The 26175-nt window shown below is 50.3% G+C and overlaps 7 protein-coding genes across 7 annotated transcripts; 6 read left to right on the top strand and 1 right to left on the bottom strand.

The window, feature by feature from the left end:
* Nucleotides 1-155: 155 nt before the first annotated feature.
* BO87DRAFT_396808 (aminoacyl-tRNA hydrolase) lies at nucleotides 156-2190 on the top strand (the record flags this gene model as incomplete). Its single annotated transcript, XM_025625266.1, has 6 exons — nucleotides 156-479; nucleotides 554-941; nucleotides 1013-1071; nucleotides 1177-1178; nucleotides 1440-1768; nucleotides 1886-2190. 6 exons carry the CDS (start codon nucleotides 156-158, stop codon nucleotides 2188-2190), a joined length of 1407 nt encoding a protein of 468 aa, XP_025480021.1.
* Nucleotides 2191-3074: 884 nt separating this feature from the next.
* Nucleotides 3075-5328, top strand: BO87DRAFT_376416 (U4/U6-U5 snRNP complex subunit SNU66). The gene has a single exon (XM_025623293.1). The coding sequence runs from the start codon at nucleotides 3172-3174 to the stop codon at nucleotides 5191-5193; it is 2022 nt and encodes a 673-aa protein (XP_025480020.1). The 5' UTR covers nucleotides 3075-3171; the 3' UTR covers nucleotides 5194-5328.
* Nucleotides 5329-6349: 1021 nt separating this feature from the next.
* Nucleotides 6350-8222, top strand: BO87DRAFT_334196 (putative aspartate aminotransferase). Its single transcript, XM_025620436.1, has 6 exons — nucleotides 6350-6584; nucleotides 6648-6726; nucleotides 6837-7501; nucleotides 7526-7813; nucleotides 7862-7921; nucleotides 7971-8222. The coding sequence occupies exons 1-6, from the start codon at nucleotides 6465-6467 to the stop codon at nucleotides 8070-8072; spliced, it is 1314 nt and encodes a 437-aa protein (XP_025480019.1). The 5' UTR covers nucleotides 6350-6464; the 3' UTR covers nucleotides 8073-8222.
* A 7374-nt stretch (nucleotides 8223-15596) lies between these two features.
* On the top strand, nucleotides 15597-18703 carry BO87DRAFT_376415 (uncharacterized protein). Its single transcript, XM_025623292.1, has one exon. The coding sequence runs from the start codon at nucleotides 16068-16070 to the stop codon at nucleotides 18246-18248; it is 2181 nt and encodes a 726-aa protein (XP_025480018.1). The 5' UTR covers nucleotides 15597-16067; the 3' UTR covers nucleotides 18249-18703.
* Nucleotides 18704-20370: 1667 nt separating this feature from the next.
* BO87DRAFT_415805 (RMD1 family protein) lies at nucleotides 20371-23106 on the top strand. The gene is made up of 4 exons (XM_025626711.1): nucleotides 20371-20696; nucleotides 20789-22292; nucleotides 22343-22528; nucleotides 22578-23106. Exons 1-4 carry the CDS (start codon nucleotides 20646-20648, stop codon nucleotides 22817-22819), a joined length of 1983 nt encoding a protein of 660 aa, XP_025480017.1. The 5' UTR covers nucleotides 20371-20645; the 3' UTR covers nucleotides 22820-23106.
* Nucleotides 23107-24054: 948 nt separating this feature from the next.
* On the bottom strand, nucleotides 24055-25947 carry BO87DRAFT_50486 (putative C2H2 finger domain protein). The gene is made up of 3 exons (XM_025629336.1): nucleotides 25274-25947; nucleotides 25084-25223; nucleotides 24055-25032 (listed from the first exon to the last, which is right to left on the bottom strand). The coding sequence occupies exons 1-3, from the start codon at nucleotides 25686-25688 to the stop codon at nucleotides 24268-24270; spliced, it is 1320 nt and encodes a 439-aa protein (XP_025480016.1). The 5' UTR covers nucleotides 25689-25947; the 3' UTR covers nucleotides 24055-24267.
* Nucleotides 25716-26135, top strand: BO87DRAFT_376413 (uncharacterized protein). Its single transcript, XM_025623291.1, has one exon. It carries the CDS (start codon nucleotides 25849-25851, stop codon nucleotides 26020-26022), a length of 174 nt encoding a protein of 57 aa, XP_025480015.1. The 5' UTR covers nucleotides 25716-25848; the 3' UTR covers nucleotides 26023-26135.
* The last annotated feature ends 40 nt before the right edge of the window (nucleotides 26136-26175 follow it).

Below are 26175 nucleotides of genomic sequence, written 5' to 3'. Positions count from 1 at the left end.
CGTACTTTGGCTTTTGAATTCTCTTTCTCTCCAAAGTGCGCCCGTCCCTTCAATAACAGCTCAGGTTGGTTTTCTCTTCCATCCATCCATCCCTTGGATGTGATAGATTCCCTCGACCCCTATACTGACCACGCGTCATCAACTGCTTCAGCATCATGCGCTTCACCCCGGTCGTCGCCCTCCTCCCAGCGCTCGCTGTGGCTCAGGAGCAGGTTCCCCTTGCGGACCGTGTCCAGGGCTGGTTCAACAAGGCCAAGTCCTACTTGCCTACTGCCACCCCGGTCGCCCCCGCCGCTGCCGTTGTTGAGAAGGTCGTCGAGAAGACCAAGATCCAGGAGAAGACCGTCTCCGAGTTCAACTTGACCAACTGGCAGTCCTACCTGGAGCCCGCTTCGGAGCCCCAGGACTGGTTGGTCTACATCACCGGAGGAAACAAGACTTGCTTCGGTCGCTGTGACAAGGCCGACAAAGCGTTCAATGTAAGCAAGCCCTAGAAAAGGGGGCGCACCCACTCGATTTCATAACAATAGTCGCTAATAATCCTCCTATTTAGGAATCCGTGCTTTTGTTCTCCGCCGATCCCACCTCCCCTAACCTCGGTAAGCTGGATTGCGAAGAGAACAAGGTCCTTTGCTCTGCTTGGGGTGCCGGTGCTCCTTCGGTCTGGTTCCTCCAGGTGCCCCAGGCCCAGCTTGGTGAGGAGCGCCCCAACACTCCCCTCCACACTGTCTACCTGAACTCGACCACCGTGACCCCGGAGACCATCTACAAGGTCCACTCTGAGAAGGTCTGGGAGAAGGCCCCTGCCTACGACGGTCCTCTTCACCCCACGGACGGCTGGCTCGCTCAGAACAACCTTCTGCTCCCTCTTGGATATGTCATCTACGGCTTCAGTGCCATCCCCAGCTGGCTTTTCATGATCGGCATCAGCTTCTTCAGCCGTACCTTCATGTAAGTTGTCTTGCTCTGACCGCATTCTTTCTGTTTGCGATCCGCTACTAATGTGTCACAGGAGCCGTCGCCTTGGAAACGTCGGCGGCGCGCCCGCTCCTCGTCCGAACTAGACGTGCTGTTAAGGGAAGATAGCAGTTCTTTTAGACTGATTGGGATGTGTATATAATGAAGCAGAGCGCCTGTCAAATTGGATTGCGGTGATTGGGTTGATGCCTCTAACAGTTGTAATACAGTAAGCAGACCAACATTCTAGAACAATTTATTTTCCACAATATTTCATGCATATCAATACGTTATCAACAATCCCAATAGACCTAGTATAGACATAGCTAGCTCCCAACTAACCTGTTAACAATCAATCATAGTAGAAACCAACCACCCGGCCCGCTAACGTCACCGCCGACCAAGCAACATCCAGCTCCGCTCCGCAAAACCACCACTCAATCCCTCTACTAAACCACCACTTTCCACACCCACCCCCCGAGAACAATCAATCCCAAAATGTCGGACCTCGACCGCACCACCCCCTCCACAGCCGCCTACGTGGTCGCGACCGCCATCCTCGCCGGCATAACCGGCTACTTCATCGGCCAAGGCAGCAGCCTCGGTCTCTTCAGCAACAAAGAAAAAGAAGGCTGGCCGAACAGCTACAACGTGAAACCGCACCTGGACTCGTCGGACGAAGACTACGAATCCGAAGAAGAAGAGGACAGTGAAGAAGAAGGCGACGGCACAGAGCTCGCCAACTTCGATAGCTCCAATGAAGAAGTGAAATTGGTGCTTGTCGTGAGGACGGATTTGGGTATGACGAAGGGTAAGCATATCCCGGTCCCCAGTTTTACCATCTTATATCTACGTCTCTGGCTATGGTTATGGTTATGGTTATTGTGGTAAGCGCATGCTAATATGTTTGATTTTGTTACTGTTGCAGGCAAAATCGCCGCCCAATGCTCGCACGCTACCCTCGCATGCTACAAGTACCTGACAGCGTACACGCCGAACAGCGGCATCCTGCGCCGGTGGGAATCACAAGGTCAGGCGAAGATCGCGCTGCAGGTCAAGTCGGAGGAGGAGATGGAGGAGATGCAGGCCAAGGCGATTAGTCTGGGACTTTGCGCCAGGGTGATTACGGATGCTGGACGGACGCAGATTGCGAGTGGGAGCCGCACGGTGTTGGGAGTTTTGGGTCCCAAGAGTGTGGTGGATTCGGTGACGGGGCATTTGAAGTTGTTGTAAACTTTTTTTTTTTTTTCTTACTCCGTATCTATATCGATCGAAGTTCGGTTTGGAGGTGTTATGGGTGTAGCAGTGAAAAACAGACCGTGTGGGATTGATTGGGTCGGTGGTGAGATATGATATTATATGGCGTTTTGGAGAAGGGTATCGCGATGCGATGTGCTTCATCTTGCGGCTCAGCATTATGGCATATTTTTTCGAGTAGCATGTCGAGCATGCTACTTCGTCGTCCACTCATAGCAGACGATAACCGACTTATTGATCGGTTCAAATGGTATCCCATGCACGTAGTTTGTGCGCAGCTTTACATCTTTACAACTACATACATAAATTATAATGATAGTGATGTTGGCAGGTCATGGTTATTCCCTAACCTCAGTGACCGACGGCCAATTCGGTAAAGGGAGTAGGAATATGACGCCGTCAGCAACCAGGTTCTCCAGCCGAGCTCACCAAGATGGGAGCTCAAGACCAGAGTGAACACCCAGCGCCAACCTTTAATCTGAGATCTGTCGACCGGAAGTGCAAAAACCATCCACAAGATGAATGGCTCCTTAAGTCGTCGAACTGTCCAGCGTTCAACCGAAACACAGAGAAATAAACAGCCGAAACTGCCACCCTCCATGAACGGGATCGCTGAACACAGATCCGTGTTTGTTCATGTTCTGAAGAAAAGAAAGAAAAAGAAGAAGAAGAGAAAAAATCGACGAAGCCGCCTTTTATCCGCTGCGCCAAGCTCGCGCTAAGAGTTTGTCGCGCTAAACCTTACCGAGATGGGTGCAGATTAGGTAAGTGCTTGTTGCCGCGCGCTCGCTCTCGCTGGTCGGTCGGTCGGTCAGGTCAGGTTCGCCGCTGCGGCGGGTTGAATATCTCATATCCCGTCACTTCAACTTCACTGTCATCTGTTGAAGACGATACCTCACCACCTACCCACCGACCGTCCGTATCTATCTCCATACTTCCTCTGCATTTGTCGCCACCATGGCCGATGCAGTTTCCATCGAACAGAACAACAAAATCCGAGCCGCGCTCGGATTAAAACCCCTGCCTGTTCCTGGCGCCGAATATGAAGACGACTCCGACGACTCGTCCGGCTCCGAAGATGAAGACCCCGCTAGTACCCTCGAGTCGCGCGAAGCGATGGCCGGATCCAACTGGAAGAAGATGCAGGATGATGCCGAGGCGAAACGGAAACGGGAAGAGAGAAACGCTGCGATCAAGCGGGCACGAGAGCTGGCGCAGAGAGATGCCAAGTTACAGGGCACCACGCTGGGTGAATCGGGCGATGCGGACCAGGACACCAAGGCATGGCTGATGCAGGCCAAGAAGCGACAGAAGAAGATCGAGAAGGAACGGGCGCGCAAGCTAGCGGAGGAGTTGGAGGAACGGGAACGGGCGGCGGAATACACTACTGTCGATCTGGCTGGTATCAAGGTTGGACATGAGGTGGGCGACTTTGAGGGGGGTGAGGATCATATCCTTACGCTGAAGGATGCGACGATCGATGAGAACGAGGAGGAGGGGGATGAGTTGGAAAATGTTGATTTGAGGGAGAGGGAGAAGGCTACGGAGCGGACAGAGTTGAAGAAACGGAAGCCGGCGTATGATCCTACGGAAGAGAACTCGAGTATCCTGGCACAATATGATGAGGAAATTGATGGTAAGAAGCGGAAACGCTTTACTCTGGATGCTCAAGGGTCTACGGTGGAGGAGCGGGAGGCAAAGAGACAGGAGGTGTCGGGCAAATTGAACAAGAATATCGTCAGTTTGGATCTGGAGACGGAGACGACGACACCGGCGTCCGACTACATGGATATCAGCGAGATCAAGATCAAAAAGCCTAAGAAGAAGAAGGCGAAGGCTACGAAACAGAGAGCTGTTATTGATGACGACGAACTATTCCCTACGACCGAGTCGACGAGTACCCCGCATGACAACGCCATGGAGGTTGATACTAATAACGGAACACCCATTCCCGCGCCCGCCCCCAAGAAGTGGGCAAGTGAGGATGTCTCGTTTGTCGATGATGATGATCTACAGGCCTCGCTTACCCGCCAGAGACGTGCTGCGTTTAAGAAGCGACAAAAAGTGCGACCGGAGGATCTTGCTCGACAGCTCAGAGAAGAGGGTTCCCAGACACCGATGGAAACAGGCACGCCCGATGGAAACGAAGAAGAGCCCGGCCTCGTGATCGACGAAACCTCGGAGTTTGTCTCCAACCTACAGAAACCTACCCTTCCAGAGCGCCGCGAGAGACAGACCACGACGCCCGCCGAGGAGTCACGTGCGAAGAGTGAAGGCCCCAGCATTAAGGCAGAGGACGAGGATGTGGAAATGGGGACCTACAATGATATCGAGGACGAGGAAGATCTCAAGGAACGGATCAAGCGCGAGGAATCACAGGCCCAGCAACAGATCAGCACTACAGGTTTGGACGAAGAAGCGACTCTGGATCAAGGTCTCGGTGCTACGTTGAACATGCTCAAACAACGTGGTCTGGTCAAGGGATCCGACGCCGCAGACAACAATTCTCTGCTGCGCGACCGTCATCGCTTCCTGCAGGAGAAGATGCGCATGGAGACCGACGCGGAGAAACGCGCTCGGCAGCAGCGTGAACGCGACCGCGCCTCGGGCAAGCTGGACCGGATGTCAGCGCGCGAGAGAGAAGAATACGCTCGGTGGGAGAACAAGCAGCGCGACCAGCAGGAGGCGCGACACATGGCAGAGGTGTTCAACCGCGAATACAAGCCGGACGTGCAGCTCAAGTACGTGGATGAGCATGGTCGTGCGATGAACCAGAAGGAAGCGTTCAAGCATCTCAGTCATCAATTCCACGGCAAGGGCAGTGGCAAGATGAAGACGGAGAAGCGGTTGAAGAAGATCGAAGAAGAGAAGAAGCGCGAGGCGATGAGTGCGCTGGACAGCAGTCAACACACGGGTATGAACAACGCCATGGGAGCGACAGCGCGCAAGAACCGCCAGGCCGGTGTGCGACTTGGCTGAGAGTGGTGTTGCTTCTCTCGGACTGTTGTAGTAGATGATGACCTTCACCGAACGACCTCTATTCAGGAGGCACATTAATGATCCTCAGCAAATATTTTTCTAGGCTATGCGATGTTTGTACAGATTATACCAATAGAACGTCACATATTATTCTATCTATATCCAATAGATCGACCTGTTTTTGGGTGTAGATAAAGCAAGCAAGCCAGCAGCACGCGGTTTTGTCCGATGATGGATGGATAGAGAGGTAAGATGGACTCGGTGCTCCGAAGACACTGCAGGACGTCCTCAATACTCCGTCGATGGTGTAGCAGAGCTATTGAATTGGGATAGGCTTGGCGTGTGGGGGAATTTAACCGAGGCCGAGTGATATTGTCCGAGGCGGTGGAGTGCAAGCAACCATGGTTGTGTGGGTAGCTATTCAAGATTTTGTGGTAAAGCTACCAAAATCGAGAAAAGTGAGACTGTAGTTAACAGGAGGAAAATTGGAGTCAATGCTGCAGATTAATATGATTGATGGTGTGATGGTGGTGGTTGAAGGTAAGTGGTAGAAGGACGATTGTCTCCGATTGAACAGATAGTAATTACCCCAACTCCTCGTGAGGGGAAGACCAACCTCAGCCCATCCATGATTTTCCCTCGATACTAAAACAGTTCACCGGGGCGAGCGGGACGGGCTCATCATTTGTGGTGCGATCTGTCAAGGAGGGAGTCCACGCTCTCCGTGATGATGACATTGACAACTCATTCAGTGGTGTTCATTGTTGTGTCGGATAGTAATCAATCAGTTAGTAGAGATAGACAATCGCATTCAGATGTCATTGATGAAATAGATATACTACATTCACGCTACTCCGTACATCCGAGAGATATGTGCAGCGTGCTTGCTTTCTGCAGCTGCCAGGTCAATAACGTTCCATGCAAACCAGCCAAACAAGCAACCAAGTCAGCTGCTGGCGATGCGGAGGACGTGGCCAATCCGAGGCCTCCCGCGTCTCTCCCCGGAAACTCCCTACTGTGCTAACCAGACTAGTCCCAAGTCAGTTTCCAGTGACTCAAAAAATAAAATAACTATCGCCGACCTCGTCTCTCTCCCGCTTGTCTCCTCCCCCGATTCCAGCCTTCCATTCAAGTACTGCTTGCCAGCTCCTTGGAACCCCCCCCCCCCCGTCCTTTTCTTCCTGATCATCTCCTCCCTGGTCTCTTGGAGTGCTTGCTCATTTTCTCCTTTTCTTTCCTCTCTTCTCCTATTCAATCCTCCTTTATTCACCATGTTGTCCACCCTCAGAATCGCCAGCCGTAAGGCTGCTACCCGTGACGCTAGTGTGCGCACCGTTATTGTCGGCGCCAGACACGCCTCCGCCTGGTCCAACGTGCCTCAGGGTCCTCCCGTAAGATCTCCAACACATCCCAATTGCTGTTGTGATGCCATTGCTGACCCATTGGCTCTGTAGGATGCTATCCTGGGTATCACCGAGGCCTACAAGGCCGACACCTTCCAGGAGAAGATCAACCTGGGTGTCGGTGCTTACCGTAAGCATCACCCTGTTTCAGTTTAACTATCCAACCATACCATCGTTCGATCACGCCAAACAACCAACTTCCAACGTTCAGTAGTCTGACAATTCATTGCGATCAAACAGGTGATGACAAGGGCAAGCCCTACGTCCTGCCTTCCGTCCGTGCTGCGGAGGACAAGGTTGTCGCCTCCGGCTACGACAAGGAATACGCTGGTATCACCGGTATCCCTGCCTTCACCAAGGCTGCTGCTGAGCTGGCCTACGGTTCCGACTCCGCCGTCCTCAAGGAGGACCGTCTCGTCATCACCCAGACCATCTCCGGTACCGGTGCTCTGAGAATCGGTGGTGCTTTCCTGCAGCGCTTCTACCCTCACGCGAAGAAGGTCTACCTTCCCACCCCCAGCTGGGCCAACCACGCCGCTGTCTTCAAGGACTCTGGTCTGGAGGTCGGACAGTACCGCTACTATAACAAGGACACCATTGGCCTCGACTTCGAGGGCCTGCTGGCCGACATCAAGGCTGCTCCCGAGAACAGCATCATCCTTCTCCACGCCTGCGCTCACAACCCCACCGGTGTCGACCCCACCCAGGACCAATGGCGCCAGATCAGCGACGTCATGAAGCAGAAGGGTCACTTTGCCTTCTTCGACATGGCCTACCAGGGCTTTGCCAGTGGTAACGCTGACCAGGATGCTTTTGCTCCCCGTCACTTTGTGAAGGAGGGCCACAACATTGCTCTCTGCCAGAGTTTCGCCAAGAACATGGTAAGACAGACGCTGGATTGGTATGTGGTTAATACTAAGCGGATATAGGGTCTGTACGGCGAGCGTGTCGGTGCCTTTTCTCTCGTCTGCGAGTCCGCCGAGGAGAAGAAGCGTGTGGATTCTCAGATCAAGATCCTCATCCGTCCCTTCTACTCCAACCCTCCCATCCACGGTGCCCGCATCGCCTCGACCATCATGAACGACGCCAAGCTCAACGAGCAATGGCTGGGTGAGGTCAAGGGCATGGCCGACCGCATCATCGAGATGCGTGCTCTCCTCCGCAAGAACCTGGAGGAGCTTGGCAGCAAGCACGACTGGTCTCACATCACCAGCCAGGTAGGATTTAAACCATGAGTGATGCAAGCGATTGCTAACATGCGACAGATCGGCATGTTCGCCTACACTGGTCTCAAGCCCGAGCAGATGGACGCTCTGGCCAAGGAGGTAAGCCGCTTTTATTCTCAATATCTCTTCTTCACACTAATCCGTCCAGCACTCCGTCTACGCCACCAAGGACGGCCGTATCTCCGTGGCCGGTATCACCAGCGGCAACGTCAAGCGTCTCGCCGAGTCCATCTACAAGATCACCGGTTAAATGAGCAGCCACGGAGGGGACCATTTGCTCATAAAAAACGTAGATCAGGGATTGGTGTCCCGTTGTACTGATATCCATGTGTGACATTAGCATATCTAAAGTATCTAAGCAAGTTTCAACGATTTGGATGACATTATCGCTGTCCAGCATTACTCGTAATCATTGCAATTGACTTTCACTCAACGATGCTAAGTACTTTAGGCCTAGACCATCCACATCCATTGCATCCGGACCCTCCGAAACCACAGGTCACATAGTACCGAGCCGGCAGGCAAACCCACACACATACATACATACTTTCCCGCACAGGATCTGTCGCCACACCAACGCACCGCAACGCAACGCACCGCACGAGTCGGGCGAGACATGTAGCGGTGTAGATAGTAGATAGCCCAGATCAGATCTTGCTGTGCTTCCCAGCCACCACGAGTGAAGCAAGCAGGAAAGGTACTAACTATTGTGTGAGTTGGCCTTCTTTCATGCGAGCCATAGAAGAAAAAAGATTCGATCTATCAGGAGTATGATGCCAAATTGGTATAGAGGCATGAAAATGTCGCGTTACTGCTACATACTTACATTACAGCAGATTGAATTTATTCCATGAGGCTGGGAGGGGATTGGATTGGATTGTGCCTTGTAACAATTACTAGCTACTAGTTAGTACAGTGTAGAGTGATAACTAACTAAGTAAGAAAATAGCCCCTGAGTCATATATCATATCATATCGTATCATACAAGGCACCTTCCTTCGGGCACAGTCATCCGAGATCAGTAGACTAAGTCAGTTATGTATGGGTAGATTGCCTGGTTTTCTGCAATCTTTTGGATCTGGAGATCCCTCTCTCGTATGATTTATCAGTGTTTGCCTTGATAATAATTATAGTAACCTCCAATTATCTATACTGTATCTTTCATTATTCTTCCTCATAAGGTACTCCATACGTATGTATGTATCTTGGATATGGGTGATTGAAGTGAAGTGGGCCCCGGGTTACCGGTCTTTATACTATATCGATCGTTAGTTTCCTCTCTCTCTCCACTCCGAGTTAACTTAACTCCTGGGGATGTGGGATGATGATTGATTGCTACGGTAACTGTTCTTTTTTCTTTTGGCTTACTTTGTTTTGATTGGGATTATTGTTCTGGTAGATTATATATTGTAAAATAACCCGGTTGAATGAATCTCTCCATTCCATTATAATTAGCTACTTGTTGGTTACTAATTACTATGTAAAATTTATTCTGAAAGAACTAGACATACTAATCGTACATACAGTGTAGGTAGAAGTAATACCAGCTAAGCGCGGCTGTATCGCTTATTGCTTCACAATTGATGACTCTACTTTCTTTTTTTTCTGTGATTTTCTACAGTAGTACCTCCGTAAGTGATTGTTTGCTTCATTGCTTGTTTGTGGCGGTGATGGTAAGGAATGACACTAACTAACTAGCCCAGTAATAATAATTTACCCTAGTACTCTTTACATAGTAGTTAGGTACGTATGAATGAATGCCCTGCTAGGCTGAGTGCGCTGCTCAGCCTCATTTTCGTGCCCTTCTTTACTTAGGTAGGTAGAGGTGTGGCTATGTAAGACATTGCAGATCTATTCTTCTATTAACTATCTACTGTCTGCTTTTTCGAGTTGCTAACTAGCTAACTAACTATGGGGTAAATTGCACTGCACTGCAGTTTAGCTCTTCTTCAATACTACTACCACTGCGGTACCCCGGCTATGCTACTTATTTATTTATAGAACATTTATTCAGGCTACTCCAGTTCGCTGTTTGTTCGCTAGAAACAGTTCCGTCCCACGGCACACCCCCCTAAAATAGATTTATAGTAAGGATCACCAATGTTCATCAATCGGCTATCCCGGTAAGAGTCATCCGGATCAACGAACGCATATAGAGCGGTTTGAATTATGGAGTAGGGGAGGGAGGTTTGGATGGCAGGATTCTATTTTCAATGTATGTATGAGGGGGTGTGATGATGATGATGAGACAGGGGTAAAGCAAACCAGGAGGGTCCTGGCACGTTTCAGCTGGATCACTAGTAGTCTACTTTTAACTATGTATGGTTGGTTGGTTGGCTGACTCGAGAGAGCTTGGGCATAGGGAGGGTTTGTTTCACTGCAGATGACTACAGAACAGAGGAGCAAGGACATCGATAGGTACAGTTGCTGATTATGTTACTTGGGTAGATAAGTAAGCTAAACTTTGTATCTAGGGGATAGGGGTAAGATAGGTAGTTTACAATAGTTAGTTAGTTGGACAACTAACTACTAATTAGTTTCGAGGGTGGGTGTGGATATAGGAGTGGATGTGTGGGGAATGAATCGAGTTCGAGTCTTGTCTTGTCTTGTTGTTTTTTGATCCCTTTTTTATTTCCTTTCCTTCACTTTATTCATATTAATTCTGGACTTTATTGCCTAGAATTGAAATGTGATTCAGTATTATGAGGGGCTCTGCTTACTTGATACATAGTTAACTAGCTAGCTAGTTAGTACAGTTATTCTTAGTACTGGTAAGCACAGCAACCTGGTAACTAACTAACTACTACTAGGTAGGTGTAGTATGTGATGCTGTGTCGATGATGTGCTGGCAATGGCTGGCTCCATTGTCAGTCCTGTATTATATGTATTGTAAGTAATTATGGTGGTGGTGTGGTGAAATACACATACCGTATTCATTGTGTTAGTCTGCTTTCCTTCCCCTCGCATGAAATCAGGCCCACCAATGATCAATTTCCCAGCCAGCCATCATCCCTCCAGCATTTCCCGTTCGGGCGAGAACTTTCACAATGATCTGAACTTACACAGTCAAGCCCACCGTGTATGCCTATTCCAGTAGGCTGGGAGGGATGGAAAGGGAAAATGAAGCTCGATTACTTACTTAGTCATGTTTGGGGGTTGCATTCCTGATGATGGGGTTGGATGCATCCTGCTGAGTGACGGTGTCATTCTTCCTACTTTGGGTTGTTATACCTATATTACTCTAACACACTAGCCAGCTAACTACTAGATTATATCATGGAAAAATATCTGGATCATGAGGGGATAGCAGCTTACTGTTGCTTGAAGGTGTTCAAATATCCTATTACGTCACCGACAGCCAGAACACAAAACAGGTGTAAGAATAAGTCAGAGAGGGATTTAGGAATGATGAGGGCAAGCCACAGCAGCTGCATGCTACTGCTGCTGCTTCTCTGGCTAGTGTGTCTGCTACGCCTCGTAGTAACTCCGACAGAGTAATGCAGGGCCCATTCCCTATGATGGTCTAAGCGGCAGTGGCAAATGCTGGACACTTACTGACTGTCACAGAGGATACTGACTTGGTTAATTCAATGGAGGTGATAGTACTACTCCATTCTGGTTAGTAGTCCGTAGTGCTTCCTGCCTTACTGCAAAGTCATCCTATTGTATCGGTTTGTCTATGACTCGACCTTCAGTTTCCACATCCACATCCACTCGCCGGGGCTCAAAACACGTGGAAACGCCTCGCCAATCATCAACACGAGTTCAGGCTGCCCGGTTGCCCAGCGTGCGCAGGCGTGTGTATACTAGTATGAAATAACTCGAATACACATCCACCTTACCTAACATGCATGACACTGAATGCCCAAGTCATGCTGATGCAGTCGTTTGTCTACAGGGTGTCAGTTGCGCCCGTCTTGAGCTGCTGGCGCGGTAGATACTAGTTAGATTTCTCTTCCTGTCAATCGATGTATGTGACTTGACTCTTCCTTGATCGCTCGACGTCTGAACTCTGAAGGTCCTGTGCGCATTCCTTCCCCACCTTTTCAATGTACCGGCCCTACAGGAACCTGGTCAGGATGAGCCTTGCTTAACTGGACTATCGCCTGTCTGTCGATACACGAATCCCAGGACGAGAAACGATGACGGAAATAACACCCGATCGGGGAGGGTGCAAGATAGCCTCGAGAGAAAGCAATGAAGCGATTGATGGGCGAACACCGGGTTGATCAAAGACCATAATGGATGCCTTGTGTGCATTATGTTCAGACACTAGAGTCGAAGAAGAAGCTCTTGAAGAAAGAGAGCTGACCGTTCACCCCTTCATTACTGAACTGGAATGATCACAGGGCGGTCCATCCTTTTCTGGGAAGCCGCGGACCAATTATTCCCTCTAGATGAAACCTTTTTCTTTCCTTTTTCTCGTTTCCATTCTCCCCTGCCCTGATCCCACCCCCCTCTTCCATGTACTGACTAATGGACGGACATCGTACTTAATCTTCATCAGCAGGAGAGATCTTCCTAGCCAATAGATCTCCCTCCCCAGTGGGAGGATCATCTGGTTGGTTTGTTTCGGTTAGAACCTCGGCTGGACTGTAACCTGGTGTTGGAATTTGATGTTCATCATCATCATCCATCCACCATACTCCGTTATTGATTTTCAATCTCCGCGATCTCTCCATGTCCTGCGACCTTATAATTAATTTCGGCGCTTGAATTTCTCCTTCCATTCGGCACCTTTAGTAGAGCAATAGTTCAATCGGGGTAACGATAGATAAAACGAAATAAAATAAAAGGAGCAGTCCGATTGTGACCACTTCTACCTCCCCGTGACCTACCAGCTTATCCAACCCCGACTAGGAAACTCGTGTGGTTTCTGGGTTGTCTGAGATTGGACCATCACCTCCCGATTTGTGCTGCCCGTACCTCTGTATTAAGTTTGGCCTGCACGAGAGCAAGTGCCCTGTCCATGCAGGTTTACCATCTTGCATTCTTTTTTTTTTTTTTTTCTCCCCTTCTCCTGGCGGTGCGGGATGTCGCGCGGGTTTACCAACCGGTAATCTGGGAACCACCCTTCCTGCTTCCCTCCTCCCTCCTCTTTTTTTCTCCCCTACGGGAATTCCCCCTTCCCCTTCCGATCATCCGCCGGAAATAAGAAAGGGTCGAGGCTGGTCGGCGGGTGATCTGCCGTCAAGCTGAACCAGTGGCTCAGCTTTTCAGTTTCATTACTGGATCAAGCAGCGATCCGGTGACAACGCCGGTACCTGGTATTGTCTGAATCATGGGATGCGAGAAACCGTTCGGATGACTGGTAAAGTGTAATCCAAGCAAGGCACACACTCTCTTTTCCTCTGTGATATCTGATCTCATAGCATCTCTTCCATTTAGTTAATAGATCAGTAGACTGACACTCTTTTCCAGTTCTAAACTCTGGTATTGGTCATCTGCCCGACCATACATCTCTTGCTCTATCTTTTGATTGCTTCATTCAATTCTTCTAAAATTCCAGTACCACCTTACTGTCCATTCACTGCCGAACGTGTATTAAAACTGCTTAGGAATCTGCTTCCCTTTCAGTCAGCAGCCAGCCAACAAGGTATTGTTAAGTTAATTAAATTACCGGCCGCGACTCTTCAGAAAATAGTGCGACTCGATTTTAAACTTTGGGACACTTTCTGACTGACGTCCTTTCTCGTCTTTGATTTATTCTATATCCGGTGCCGAATCATATTGTCTAAAAACAAGGATTAAAATAATTACCCATGGCCTTTTGAAATGTTGGCTGCTGTTGCTGCTGCAGCAACCACCCCCATGATGAGGCTCACCCTCCAGTGTTATTTGGCTAGTGAGTTGGCCAGGAGAAAACGACCCGATCAAGGCAGGCAGCAGGAGACGATAGGAGTGGTTCCAGATGGATCAATGGCCGATGTGACCCATTCTTGTCATCAGTGGGTGGTGGGGACACTGGGTGGCAGAGGCATGGCCATGGCGTAAGAAAGTAGCTAGACTCCCAGCTAACTCACTCACTAACTGACTAGTGAGCTACAGTAAAGGGTGGTCGAACAAGTAGTTCCCGTTTTGTACCACCACCACCTAGAATGGAGTCAGTCTGTCGTACAACCTGAACAGAAGAATTACGACACACACACACACACCTCCGGGTAAAAATTACCGGGCCCGTAATCGGACCCAAACCCAGGCATCATTTCATTCATCCATGACCTAGTTAGCCTTGGACCTTTTGCTGCCTTTCACAGGCACAAATGCGAGACAAGCAAAAAGGGTTCGTAAAGAAATCTATTATCAAGTGAAACCCGCTGTCATTCCATTATACTTGAGACATTCAAAAAAGAAACACAAGGGTATCTAGGGAATAATATATCTAGGACTATAGTCGAATTAAATAGATGGTAGAGTCTTCCCCTTGTCACTTTGAATGCATCCCGGGCTTCCCTCGGATCGATCGCTGGTAGGGATCAATTGTTCCAGAAGAAACCGCCTTTCATCCATCAAACGCCCCCGGGCAGTTTGTAATTGAGATACATACACCATACACCACACCTCACCTCAACAACACCCCCCGGTAAGTCTGCGTAATACGCAAACCCGCTCCATTTCCATCCCATGCCATCCAGTTGAGGACCCCGTCAAGGATCAGACTACCTCCCTTAGAAAGTCTTTAGCACCGACACCTGGTCCTTGAGAAGTAGAGTTGGACTCCATACTGTCGGCCGTCTGCCAGACTAGTGGCCGTACTATCTTTCTTTCTCTTTTCCCTTTCCTAATATTATTCGTGTATCTTCTTTGATTATTCTTCCGGCAAGTCAGGCCAAAGTTATGGTAACTACGATGCCAGGTCGTCAAAGAACAGGGCACCCGCTACCTACCTACTATTCTACCCCATGGTAGATAACTACTTAGATGCTGTTAGCCTCGGGCTTACTACACACCTTGCATTCGGCTTTGCCACATTTCCTGCCCGCCTTGTTGTTTATTCTATTTTTCTTTTCTGAACCCCCTCCCCGCTCCTAAAACTGCTGTTCTTGCAGCCTATCAAAGGTAGTCTTTTTTGTCTTTTTTCCCTATTCCTTGTCGAGTTCCAGGTGCATATTCTTTTATTACGGTAAAAATAGCGGTGCCGGCGGCGGTGGCCAACTCCGGCTCTCTCCGCGGAAGCAGAGAGGCTATTACGGCAGCAGGCAGGTACCGCAGTGGAAAGGGGAAAACAGAAAAAGAGCGAAAAAAGAAAAAGGCTCGGGAGGAGGATGGGGAGGTTAGTTTAGCAGCCGTGAGGATGTTGTCGCAGGAGGTATTTGGGAGAGTCTGCAGGTTAACATAAGTGGTAAATTTAATTAGTGATCCGTATGATGGAGGGCCAGGATTGGGATTCTGCTGGTGTTTTGGCTGGGCTAGTGCCTGCCTAACTAACCCAGGGTGTGATAGCGTCCTCAAAGAAATGATTGTGAAAATAATAATCTTTGGCTTTTTTTTGTTTTTATTTTTCTTTCTGGTTTAGAGGGTCGGGTTGTTCCCTTATTATTATTATTCTCATGATTATTTTAATAATAATAATTTTCGGGTCATTTGGCTTAGTGAGTTAACCTTTTTTGACACCCTACTTTACAGGACTCTGGAACCAAAACGAGCAAGGTACCCTGAACGATACCATACCGCTCCTCCCCACTCAATACCTCAATACTCACGCCTCTTGGTCTTGTCCCGACTGGCACTCTCCGCTCCAAGGCCGCCTTACACTCGCATCCCCCCGTTCCTTTGGCATCATCTCATCTCATCCTTCCCCTTCCCCTTCCCTCTCTTTCTCTTCCCCTCACCCTCCCCTCTTCCTTCTTCCCTCTCCGTCTCTCTTTCTTTCTCTTCCTCCCACACACCCATTCACCCTCACTCTTCCTCTTCACTCTCCGACACCTTCAAGACCACCCTTCTTGCCATGGGTCTTGTTGGCTTTCACTCTTCGTTTGCTTCCTCTTATGCAGACTTCCTCTCCCTCACTTTCCTGAGTGCCGTTGCTTGATCATATGGCGTATTGTCTTAACACGCCTTTCCGTGCATTCGGCCGCTGACCTGCAGCTTCCACGCTGCCAACCGTCTGTATTTCGAATCTCGAATCCTTCCCTTCTCCCAATTCCTCGTCTCCGATCGACTCGGACGTTTTTCGCCCTCTTCCTCCCTCCCTCTACCTCGAAGTCTCCGAATTTCTCTACATTGTCCCTCTGCAACCTACCTCATGCCGGCTCTCGAGGTCCCCGAGTCCGGGTTGTCTCTCTGCCGAGACAACCACGGCAATGATGCTACCACCAAGCCCGTTCAGATTATGCGGCTGAATCTAGCTCAGGATACTCTTGATGAGCTGATCCAGAGCCTCCGGAACGATCAGACTGCTCGAGTTCGTCTGGGGAAACATGCGACTCTCTACTACGGCTCCAAATCCCAACAATTCCATCCCCTCCCCGAGACGTGTCGATCAGAGCTATATAGCGGCAGCTCTACGGACAAGGAAAACCTATATTTCAGCGGGGTTTTGAGCCATAGCTTGGAGGTCCAGAAGGCGAAGGAGGATACCGCGAGTGCCGATAAGGCATTGGCCGATTTGGAGCAAAGCCTGAATGCCTTTGAAAGAGGAAAAGAGTCGAAGAAGACCGCTATAATCACAAGCATTGATGAAGTGAGGGCTTTGCGGGCAGGCGACAGACATGGCACTGGAAAACAGACTGCTCGTCTGGGTCGTGCTCCGGCAAGCAAGGTGGAGCTGGAAAAGGATCGACTGCTTAATGCCAATCGCTCCGTTTCCTCGAGCCCGGCTCTGGGAGTTGCTCGATCACCTGCATCTATACCTCCGCTTACACCTACCTCCGCTCCGCTCTCTCAAAACAAAGATCGCATTCGCCTCGAAGCTCTCAAAGTCCCCTTCATTCACCTTCTCGCCGTCCGGGCAGTTTCCGCCAAATTCCTCGCGCGACAAACCCGCGCGTCTCTCGAAGACTGCGAGACTCTGGCTCGGAAATACGGCATCGAAAACCGAATCAATCCGGAGAAGTTCGATCTCAAAGATAAGACCTACCGGGAGCTTGATGTGTGGAAGTTTCCCTATCCGTCTCAGGAAGATCGACAAGAGGCAATTGAAAATGCTATCTCTGCATTCGATCGCCTGCGAATTTCCCGGTCCGACAAGCTCTGGCAGATGCTTCTTCCCAAGGAAGAACGCGGAAAGGGCAAGTGCTTATCGCGCCTGGACTTGCGGACGGGCCCCATCAAGAAAGCTGCGACACCTCGGATACAAGTACAAACATCTGATGACAATAGCAAGGACGGTTACACTACGGGTCAGGAGACCGACAAGGCTAGTGGGAATGGTCTAACACCAAGGACGGGCGAGCCGACGTCAGCTCCCAGATCTGGGACGGTCGCGCAGAAGAAACGGCCCGGCGACAAGGATACCGGTGCGAAACGGACTGCCGCAAAGAACAAGGTCGCGGGTAACAGTACCTTGACGGGACGCGTCACCAAGAAGGCGGAGCGGAAGACAACCGCGAAACAACCGGAGGGCAAGTTCAAGTCGGCGGAATTCGTTCATGACTCGGATGAGGACGACACCGACCTGCCAGATGCATCGTCAACCGAGAAGCCACAGCCTGCAAAGGCAAAGGCTGAACCTAAGCCGCAGACCAAACTGCAGAAGCCCAGCCCTCCCAGGGAACCCTCTCATGCGCCTACCCCGAAGGTGGAGCAACCAGAAGCTACATCTAAATCGGAGCCGATCGACCAAGCGTCACATCGGCCTATGGCAGCAAAGAGGCCTCCTTCCTCGCGACCTCCTGCGCAAATGTCCCCTCAGAAGTCCCCTCAAAAACCGTCGCCCCTCGGGTCCTCGCCCCCCACCAACGCCTCTGATATCCAAAATCGCAGTCGTTCTTCAAGCCAAAACAATTCTTCAAGTTCCTCGTCATCATCGCCCCTCATAACCCAGGTCAACAAGCCCAGGCCTGTTGCGAGCGCGCCCACTGTGAGAAAAGTGGTCAAGACCAATGGTGTATCCAGACCAGCTACTGTGACCAATCCCCTGAAGCGCAAGGCGGAACTTGAGCGGCCTGCAGCGCTAGCTCAAGTTCCCGGACGTATTGCGGGGGATCTGGAACACAAACGGCGGCGAGCCGTGAGCACGTCCAGTGGCAGTACTGGAAGCGCCTCGCCGCCCCTCCGCCGCGAAATTACCATCCAGGAGTTGCACGACAAGTCCAAGAAGTTCAAGCGGTTCTACGCCAAGTACCACGCCTTACATGACGCACTGGCCTCTCAGCAAAATCCGTCGCGAGCCGACTTGGAGAAGCTCCAGAGGCAGCACACTAGTCTGCGGCGGATGAAGGAGGAGATATGGGCCGAACATCAGCAGCTCCGAGGTGGGCTCTAACGACAGAACATGGCATTTGCATGAGTTTATTCCTTATCTATTTCTCGACCCTTGTTTATTATGGTGTCTGGTCCCGGACATTGACAGAACGGGGTTCCTGTTATTATTCCACGATGTTGCTCCTTTTCGACTACCATTGTGTCTGTTTTGTTTAGCATGACGAAGCCGGATAACAGAAAAAGTGCTTCGAGGCGTTTTATGGGGCCAGGTGGATGTTGCTGATGCTTGATATTTTTTTTTCTTTTCTATCTGGTTAATTTCCTTATCATTTCCTTTGTTGATTGGCATATTATTGCATCTTATCACGCTGACAAAGAGCATGCATGTAATGGGAATGGGTACATATTAGAGGCCGGACTGTCATGGAGAGCAAGAAGCAAGGACGCTGCAAGGAGTCTTCGATACCGGGAGACGGACATGAAACTAGAGACCAATGAAAGACAAGATTCATACACCATCTTCATTCCTGTCGCCTCCGTTCCTACAGTAAGCAAAAGCTAGTTCAACTGCAATAGCAGGTTAGTACTGTAAGAAGTAGACTAGGAATCATGGCCCGACGGAGGCAATTCCCGCACTTTTTATTCCCTCATTCTTCCAGTCCGTTCCGATACTCCGCAAAAAGTGCCCTGCAACACGAACCGTCCGTCGGTCGTGCCCCTCATGTGGCTGCTGTCGCTTCTCACTCATTTTCATTGCCCGATTAAGTCCTCGGGTTCAGATTCCAGCCCAATCTGGTCGATAATACCCCGCCATACACCCGATACTAAACAAAGAGTCATCTCCCTACTTTTAGTACATTACTTTACCCTGGCAAAGTGACTTACACTCTATGGTATTTTAAACACTCTTCTATTCATTATCCATATAATGCAGTTCTCATGTAGTCGAATTACACCTATAGCATTGATCGGTATTACACATGATCAGCATGTCAATCAGTCAATCATCCAGTCCGATCACACATGAAAATCATCCACACGCACGAAGCAAGTACCATGAACCAATGGGTGAGAGTAGTATTTATTATACCCCGGATCATCATCACCCACTCATCAATCACCGACACAAGATGCTGTTACTACTTAGTACTGCCAGGGAAACACTTACCGTGTACAGTTACATATGACAGATACTACTACTAAACCATATCAAGATCGGAGTATGAATCGGAGGGTGGTGAGAGAAAGATGGATGGATGGAAGGACGGGGAAAGAAACTCCCCTTCCTTCCCATCCTCCACCTCCTCCTCCTCACTACCAAATAAGTACTTACTCACCCCACTATCGGCACGTGGCTGGAGTGACCGATTGGTCCCGAATAGGTAGGGATACGCTACGTGCTACTAACTGTATACTTGGATACCTTACGGAGGCGGGTATGTATGTATGTATTGGTATGTATTGGTACGTGGGGTATTTTACGGGCGAATGAGTTGGGGTAGGTGGGATGATGTCATTCTCGTACTTATTCTTATGCTACTCCGGGTGTTGGTTTTGTTTTACATTTGTTGTGATGGAGATTTTTGATGGACTAGTTTGCATGGTTATTTGTGGTTTGTGGTCGTTGAAGGGTGGTTTATTTGGCTGTGTTTGGAGGTATATATTTGGTTTGTAGTTGGGAGGGGATCGGTGGGTGAGTATTATATGTGAGGATAGGGAGGACAGTCTTTCGGATTATATGTTTTATCTATGTTAGTTATTACTAGGCTTGTATTACTATAACAGAACCAACTGAATGGATTCTAGTGTATTCAGTTTCTGTTCTCTTGAGTAGATGAGCTCGGTGTCAGTATAGTTGAGTGTTCAGGTAGATACTAAACACTGGTATGTGAATTACAGGCATTTGCAAAAGTGAACATCATAAGACCCAGATACCCTTCTAACCTATGTACTCTGAATTGTCTATCATATCCTACCCATCTGCCTCATTTCATACACTCCCTGTCCTACATAGCTCCCGTTCACTCTATATATGGTCAGCTGTTCCCGCCATGCCCAATCGGGTCCATCCCAATCGGGTTTACGGCCGGGCCCATTTGCAGGGCGGTGGACAGCGACCAGAGCAGAGCTTGGATACTCAATTGACCTTGAATCTTTCTCCCTCCATCATGCTCTCTTTCCATCCTAATCCCATGGCCTCCATATCCAGTTCAATGATCCTGTGATGCGACTAATATAACACAACCCCGCCCATTACTCTCAACCCCACCGTGTGGGTGACCACAAACGGCGAATCCCAAACTAGATCTTTCCCCGACCGACCGGATAAGCCAGACACAGCTTGGTGACGTTAATCCGTCCGATTCGACCCTTGCTGTCTGTCGCTTATCAATTGCCGTCCATACTATCACCGCTACAAACTTATCAACCAACCTAAAGAAAAAGCAGTATATCAGCCATGACCCCTGCCAGAGGGCGTGGTCCAAGCCAAAGGAGTCCTCATGTCCTGGTGAGCATCCATTACCCCCCCCCTGCCTGCCCCCCCTCACTCCGGCGCAATCTATACCAAAAATTAAACTAACCACGCCCATCATCGTCCAGGTGACCGACTCCCGAGACCAACAAACCACTCAACCCCGTCGTCGCCGTTCCCCCGCAACTCGTTTCATCACAGTCGACAATGTCCTCCAATACACCTCCGACGTCCCCTCCATGCAGCAGCGCCATCCACCCCAAGGCGGCGTTCGGGCGCGGCCGCGCTCCCGTCTCGCTTCCGCCGCGGGCGGCTTAATCGGTGCTGGCGGAGCGGGCTCCTCCACCGGAGGAAGCAGTGCGGTCAGCACAGCAGCGTCCATGAAGCGACTTGCAGCGCAGCCGCGACTGCCCCCTCGTACAACCAAAGTCAGTGAGAAGCTGGTGCTTCTGCCGGAGGCCGGGGACGAATTGCGCGAGGAAGAGGAAGGGGAAGAGGAGGATGAGGAGACGGTGGACGAGGAGTTCGTGCAGAAGATCGCGAAGGATAAGAATCTCGACCCGGATTCGGTGAGGCAGACGTTACTGGCGCAGAAGAAACTCGATGGGGATTTCGGCGTCGATAATGAGATTGCGCCGTTGTTGGCGGAGGAGGAGTTGATGAAGAGGAGGAAGGTCGCTCCGGAGAAGGCGAAGAGTTATGCGGAGAGGTTGCCGAAGGCCCGGCGCGCGGAGAAGTTGGCCAGAGTGACGGCGTATTGTACGGCGCAGGCTTATAAGATGAGCTCGTTGGCCTCGTTTGTGAAGGAGAGGCATGGCGGGAAGACGAAGCTCTATGATGATTGTCTGTATACAGCGTATCATTTGCCGTTGTTGCCTGGGCATGAGGGGTATAGGCTGAGGAGTAGTCCGGTACTGAAGAAGCCAGGTGGGAAATCGCTGCTTGATGAGGAGATTGAGCGAAATGAGCTGCGAGATCATCATGAGGACTATATGCCGGAGGCGGAGGAGCATTCGGTGTTTGGGGGGCGTCATGAGCATGGTCCGCACCCGCATGAATCGCATCAAGCTGGTGAAGAGGATCATGCTGGTTCTGGCTCGAGGGAACAGTTTGGTCAAAATACTGGTCATAGCCAGCCGGGTCCGACTGCTGGCTCAACGGCGTCGTCGAGGCTATCATATAATGTGGCGGAGATGTTTGTCTTCAGCTACGGAGTTGTCGTGTTTTGGAATTTCACCGAGAAGCAAGAGAAGGATCTTCTGGCTGATTTGGCGTTTGCGACGTCGTCTGCAACGGGATCACCTATCCCACTGGCTACCATGCCATTGCAAGAGGAGGACTTTGAAACAGAGGAGTTCCATTTCGAATACTCGACCGAAATCAAACGCCCGCGTGTCTACAACGACATGATCACTCTGCGCAGTGGCGACCACATGATCAAGCTGGCTATCAGTCATGGCATCGCCCAAAGTACCAAGCTCTGCTTCTTTGAGGAAGTTATGGCTCGCCAGATGGCCGAGGCCAAGGACGTTCCTCGCCGACTCGCCATGACCGGAAACTTAGGAATGAAGCGAGACGAAGTATTTCGGATCCTGGGCAGTCTGTTCAAGAGTCGTGTTGAAGTGAACCTTTGTAAGTGACACGCTCGAACCATAAGCTGGATAATTTTCTAATTTCTACAGCATCCAATATGCTCGACGTCCCCAACTTCTTCTGGGAAAGCGAGCCTACTCTCTACCCACTCTACATTGCCGTTCGCGAATACCTCGAGATCAAGCCCCGAATCCAAGTCCTCAATGAACGCTGCCGTGTCTTCCTCGATCTGGCTGAAATTCTCTCTGATTCGATCGCCGACAACAGAACCTCGCGTATGCAATCTCCTATCATGACATTCAACACACAAGCTAACATACACAGACCAAACCTGGATCATAATCGTCCTCATCATCATCTCCATCCTCGTGACCACCTCGGAAGTCTTCCTCCGTTTCGGCCTCCTCTCCGCCCGCGAGAACGGCGCATCCTCAACAATCACTACCATCCTCTCCCGAGCCCTCGGGCATACTTCACCCGCACCCGTATGCTCATGTCCAGCACCTGCTGTTCCCGGAGTTCCAGTAGGCATGGGAGCATTGATTACCACCGGCTTGCCGTACTGATTATACCATACCCTACATAATACTCACACCTTCTCACCACACATCACAATTACATTCTCAATATCAGGCCGGATCACACCACCGAGTACTTTTACTATCTGTCCCAAACAGCAACTCGTAAGCAGTACGCAATCCACATACTCATTCCCTACTTCCACTTTCAAGCGATGTTATCCCTTCAGTCATTCAATCAAGTCAGATTAGCTAAAAAGAGACTGGATATATCCCCCTTCATTCACTGTACCTATTACATTCCCACTAGTTAATCAATCACCCAACCAATTACCAACCACAATACCATAACATTCTCCCCAAACTCTCATCTAAGATTCTGTTAAGAAAAATAAGCGGTGCTGCGTGGCAGTATCCTGCCCTAACCTCAGGCAGAAATATCTCCATCTACGTATCTCTTCGTGCCTAAGGCCAGAAATGAATAACAAATACCAGCCTAAGGCATCTATGAGCTCATAGCCGGAGCCGAGACGAGGGCAGCTACTTAGGGAGGGAGGTACGTCATCAACCGGGAAGAACCTTGATAGTCGGTGTTTCAGGTTATATGAGTTCTTGAGCTCTAGTTGATGAGGGCTCGGATGTTGGGTAGGAATGAGTAGGTCACGCTATTTAGTTCGTGTCAATCAGGTGAGAGTTTGGAAGGTGGTTCCGAGGGAATTTTTTTTTTTTTTTCTTCTGCTGGAATGTCTACTGCACTGAGTGAGTGCATCCTCAGTAGCGATCGATCGATGTACATTTAGTAGTTGTAAGTAGTATACTATGGTAGTAGTGGTTAAGTCTATCATACATGACAAGGAACAGGTTCATCTACACCTGGGTAATATATAAAAAGGGTAAGAGGCCGTTAAGGGATTATCACACAAAGGAAAATAAGGAAACAAAGAATAGAACAACATGATGATGCGGGGGGTACAAGAGGAGAAAAGAATAGGTATAGAACATATGCACAGATGATGATGATGGAATAATAAGCATAAACCAGACCAAGACCCCGAATTCCCAAACCCCATTCCGACCGAGCCATGACACCTTTTCCACCTCTCTATATTTTATGCTTCGTCCTGGTGGTCGTATCGCACATTAGACACAAAAGGAATAACAGAATGGAACAGAGCGGACAACTCGGATCCTGCGCACGCGACAAATCAGCTAGCCCGGACTCCTTCCAGCGCTGGTGACCCACACTGGGAAATGCAAAGATGACGGTATATCAAATATCCAAAAGATGTATGCCATGATGTAGAACACGAGGAATGAACAATGCTGGAACAGAACGATATAACAAAGGAAATAAACAGAAATTAACAAAGGAAATAACTTATATCCGGCTAGCATCTTCAGAGTATGCTAGACGTTATGCTCAATGGCGTAGTAGGATAGCAACTCTCCATCAGCGGCCCTGCCGTCTGCTGGAGAGTTTAGTCCACTACCCATATTTAGACCGGAGTCGACCAGGCGCTCTCCATCTTGTGCTTCAGATCATAGCCATCCGGTTCAGTGCTCGTAGGCCGCCGAATGGTCGAGTTGGGGAAGTACATGTGGGGGGGCATGGCGCTCGGATATGCGGGCCCGCTAGTTTCAGGATAGAAGTCGGTAGCCGAGCCAGGCGACGGGATGCTGGCATGCGAAGGGGAAGGCCAACCGAGGCTGGTCATGTGCGGGCTTCCGCTAACGCTATTGGGCCGGTGGTCGTTGTTGGCGGGTGGCTCAAGAGGCTGCGGAGGACCGTATCCAGACGGATGGGAAGTCATCGAGGGACGGGGGTGCGGAGCGCTACCATAACTGGACAACGATGGGGACGTGGCGGTCGGGGAAGCCCGGGGACTGGCCTGCGTGAAACCGCCGCGAACATGGGGCGGGATCGATCCATTCGGCATGTAGTAGTCGGAGCGAGGCATATTCAAAGGGGGAAGGTCGCCAGCTGGGGAAATAGGGTGATGTGCCGGAGAGGGAGTGGAATGGACAGAGCCGTGGTCGGAGAACATGTCACCAGGCATTCTCGCTCTCCCCTTGTTCTGCCTCAGATTGGCCTCGGTTTCCGCAGCAGCTTCCTCGATTGTGCCCGTGTGGTGGTTCTGGTGGCGTGTCAAGGTAGTGCGGCGAGTGAATGTCTTCTGGCAGTTCGCGTAGGGGCACTTGTAGGGACGCTTCCCAGAGTGGATTCTGCGGTGTCGCGCCAAAGAGGACGAATCACTGAAAGGCTACAAGTCGGTTAGTCCTGCTCGAAAACCAGCCAAAAAGCATGTACATACCTTGCCACATCTCTCACACATATGAGGCTTCTCTCCAGTGTGGACTCGGGAGTGTACTGTCAGAGCTGAACGTTGGATGAATTGTTTGCCACAGCCGGGCCAGTCACAAGCATGAGGCCTGATACCGGAGTGAATACGTTCTATGCGAGTTAGCTGACTGTTTCCCTACGGGTTCGTGAAGAATGCTTACCGTGCCTTGCAAGGTCACTGCGGCGGGCGAATCCTTTACCGCAAGTACCGCAGTGGAAAGTTTTGGGAGGAGGATCCGGCCTCCCTTGAGGGCCACCGGCGTTCGGTATTTGAGCACCACCGGCATAGGCTCCAGGAACAAAAGGATTCTGCAATAGGGGCAGCCCCGGCCCCGGGTGTGCCTGGTGCGCATAGCGCATATCATGGGCCATGTTCGGCACCTGGCCGAGCGGACCATGAGGGGGGTATGCAAGGACAGCTTGATCACCAGCGTCGGAGACACCAGGTTCTGACTTCATTTTTGGGGATGACGTGTCGAGCCCAGGATTCGGTACCAAATGCTGATGATCAAATTGTCCGTCTGCGGCAACCATGGCGGCAGAACCTTTTCTATTCAAAATAGTTGTGATGTCCATGACCCGACCCCGCGAAGAGCTGAGGGACGGTAGTCAAGGACGGTCGAAGGATTTCACGGTAGCCCGTCTGACGCGTAGCCGCAGAATGACTCCACGGCGCTGATCGAAGGCTGTTGAGTGGCTGAGGCAGGTGTCGAGTTAGCTTCACTGGTAACGTGCAATGAAAAACAATTGTGATACCGACAAACAGCGCGGCCGTGGCTTGCATATGGGAGTAACCACTCCCAACAATCAGGCAACACGCTGGCAGAAAGACCGCGACTGCTCCACCAACTCCAGACCGAACACGGTCGAAAGCAAACAGACGTCATGGACAGATGATTTTCCGGGATAAACGGAAATAAATAACTGTAAAACTCACCTTGCTTTGCGCTACCCGGAGATCAAGGACTGTCTGTCCTGACAAGGTGTGACGTGGGCGAAGGCGACCGGGATCACGGATTTCTCGTAATCAAGAATGTGAGGACAAGGGCGAGTTGTCAACCTA

Source organism: Aspergillus neoniger, assembly GCF_003184625.1.
Source record: "Aspergillus neoniger CBS 115656 unplaced genomic scaffold BO87scaffold_15, whole genome shotgun sequence".
Taxonomy (NCBI): Eukaryota; Fungi; Ascomycota; class Eurotiomycetes; order Eurotiales; family Aspergillaceae; genus Aspergillus; species Aspergillus neoniger.
This window is presented reverse-complemented; position numbering and strand designations above follow the sequence as displayed.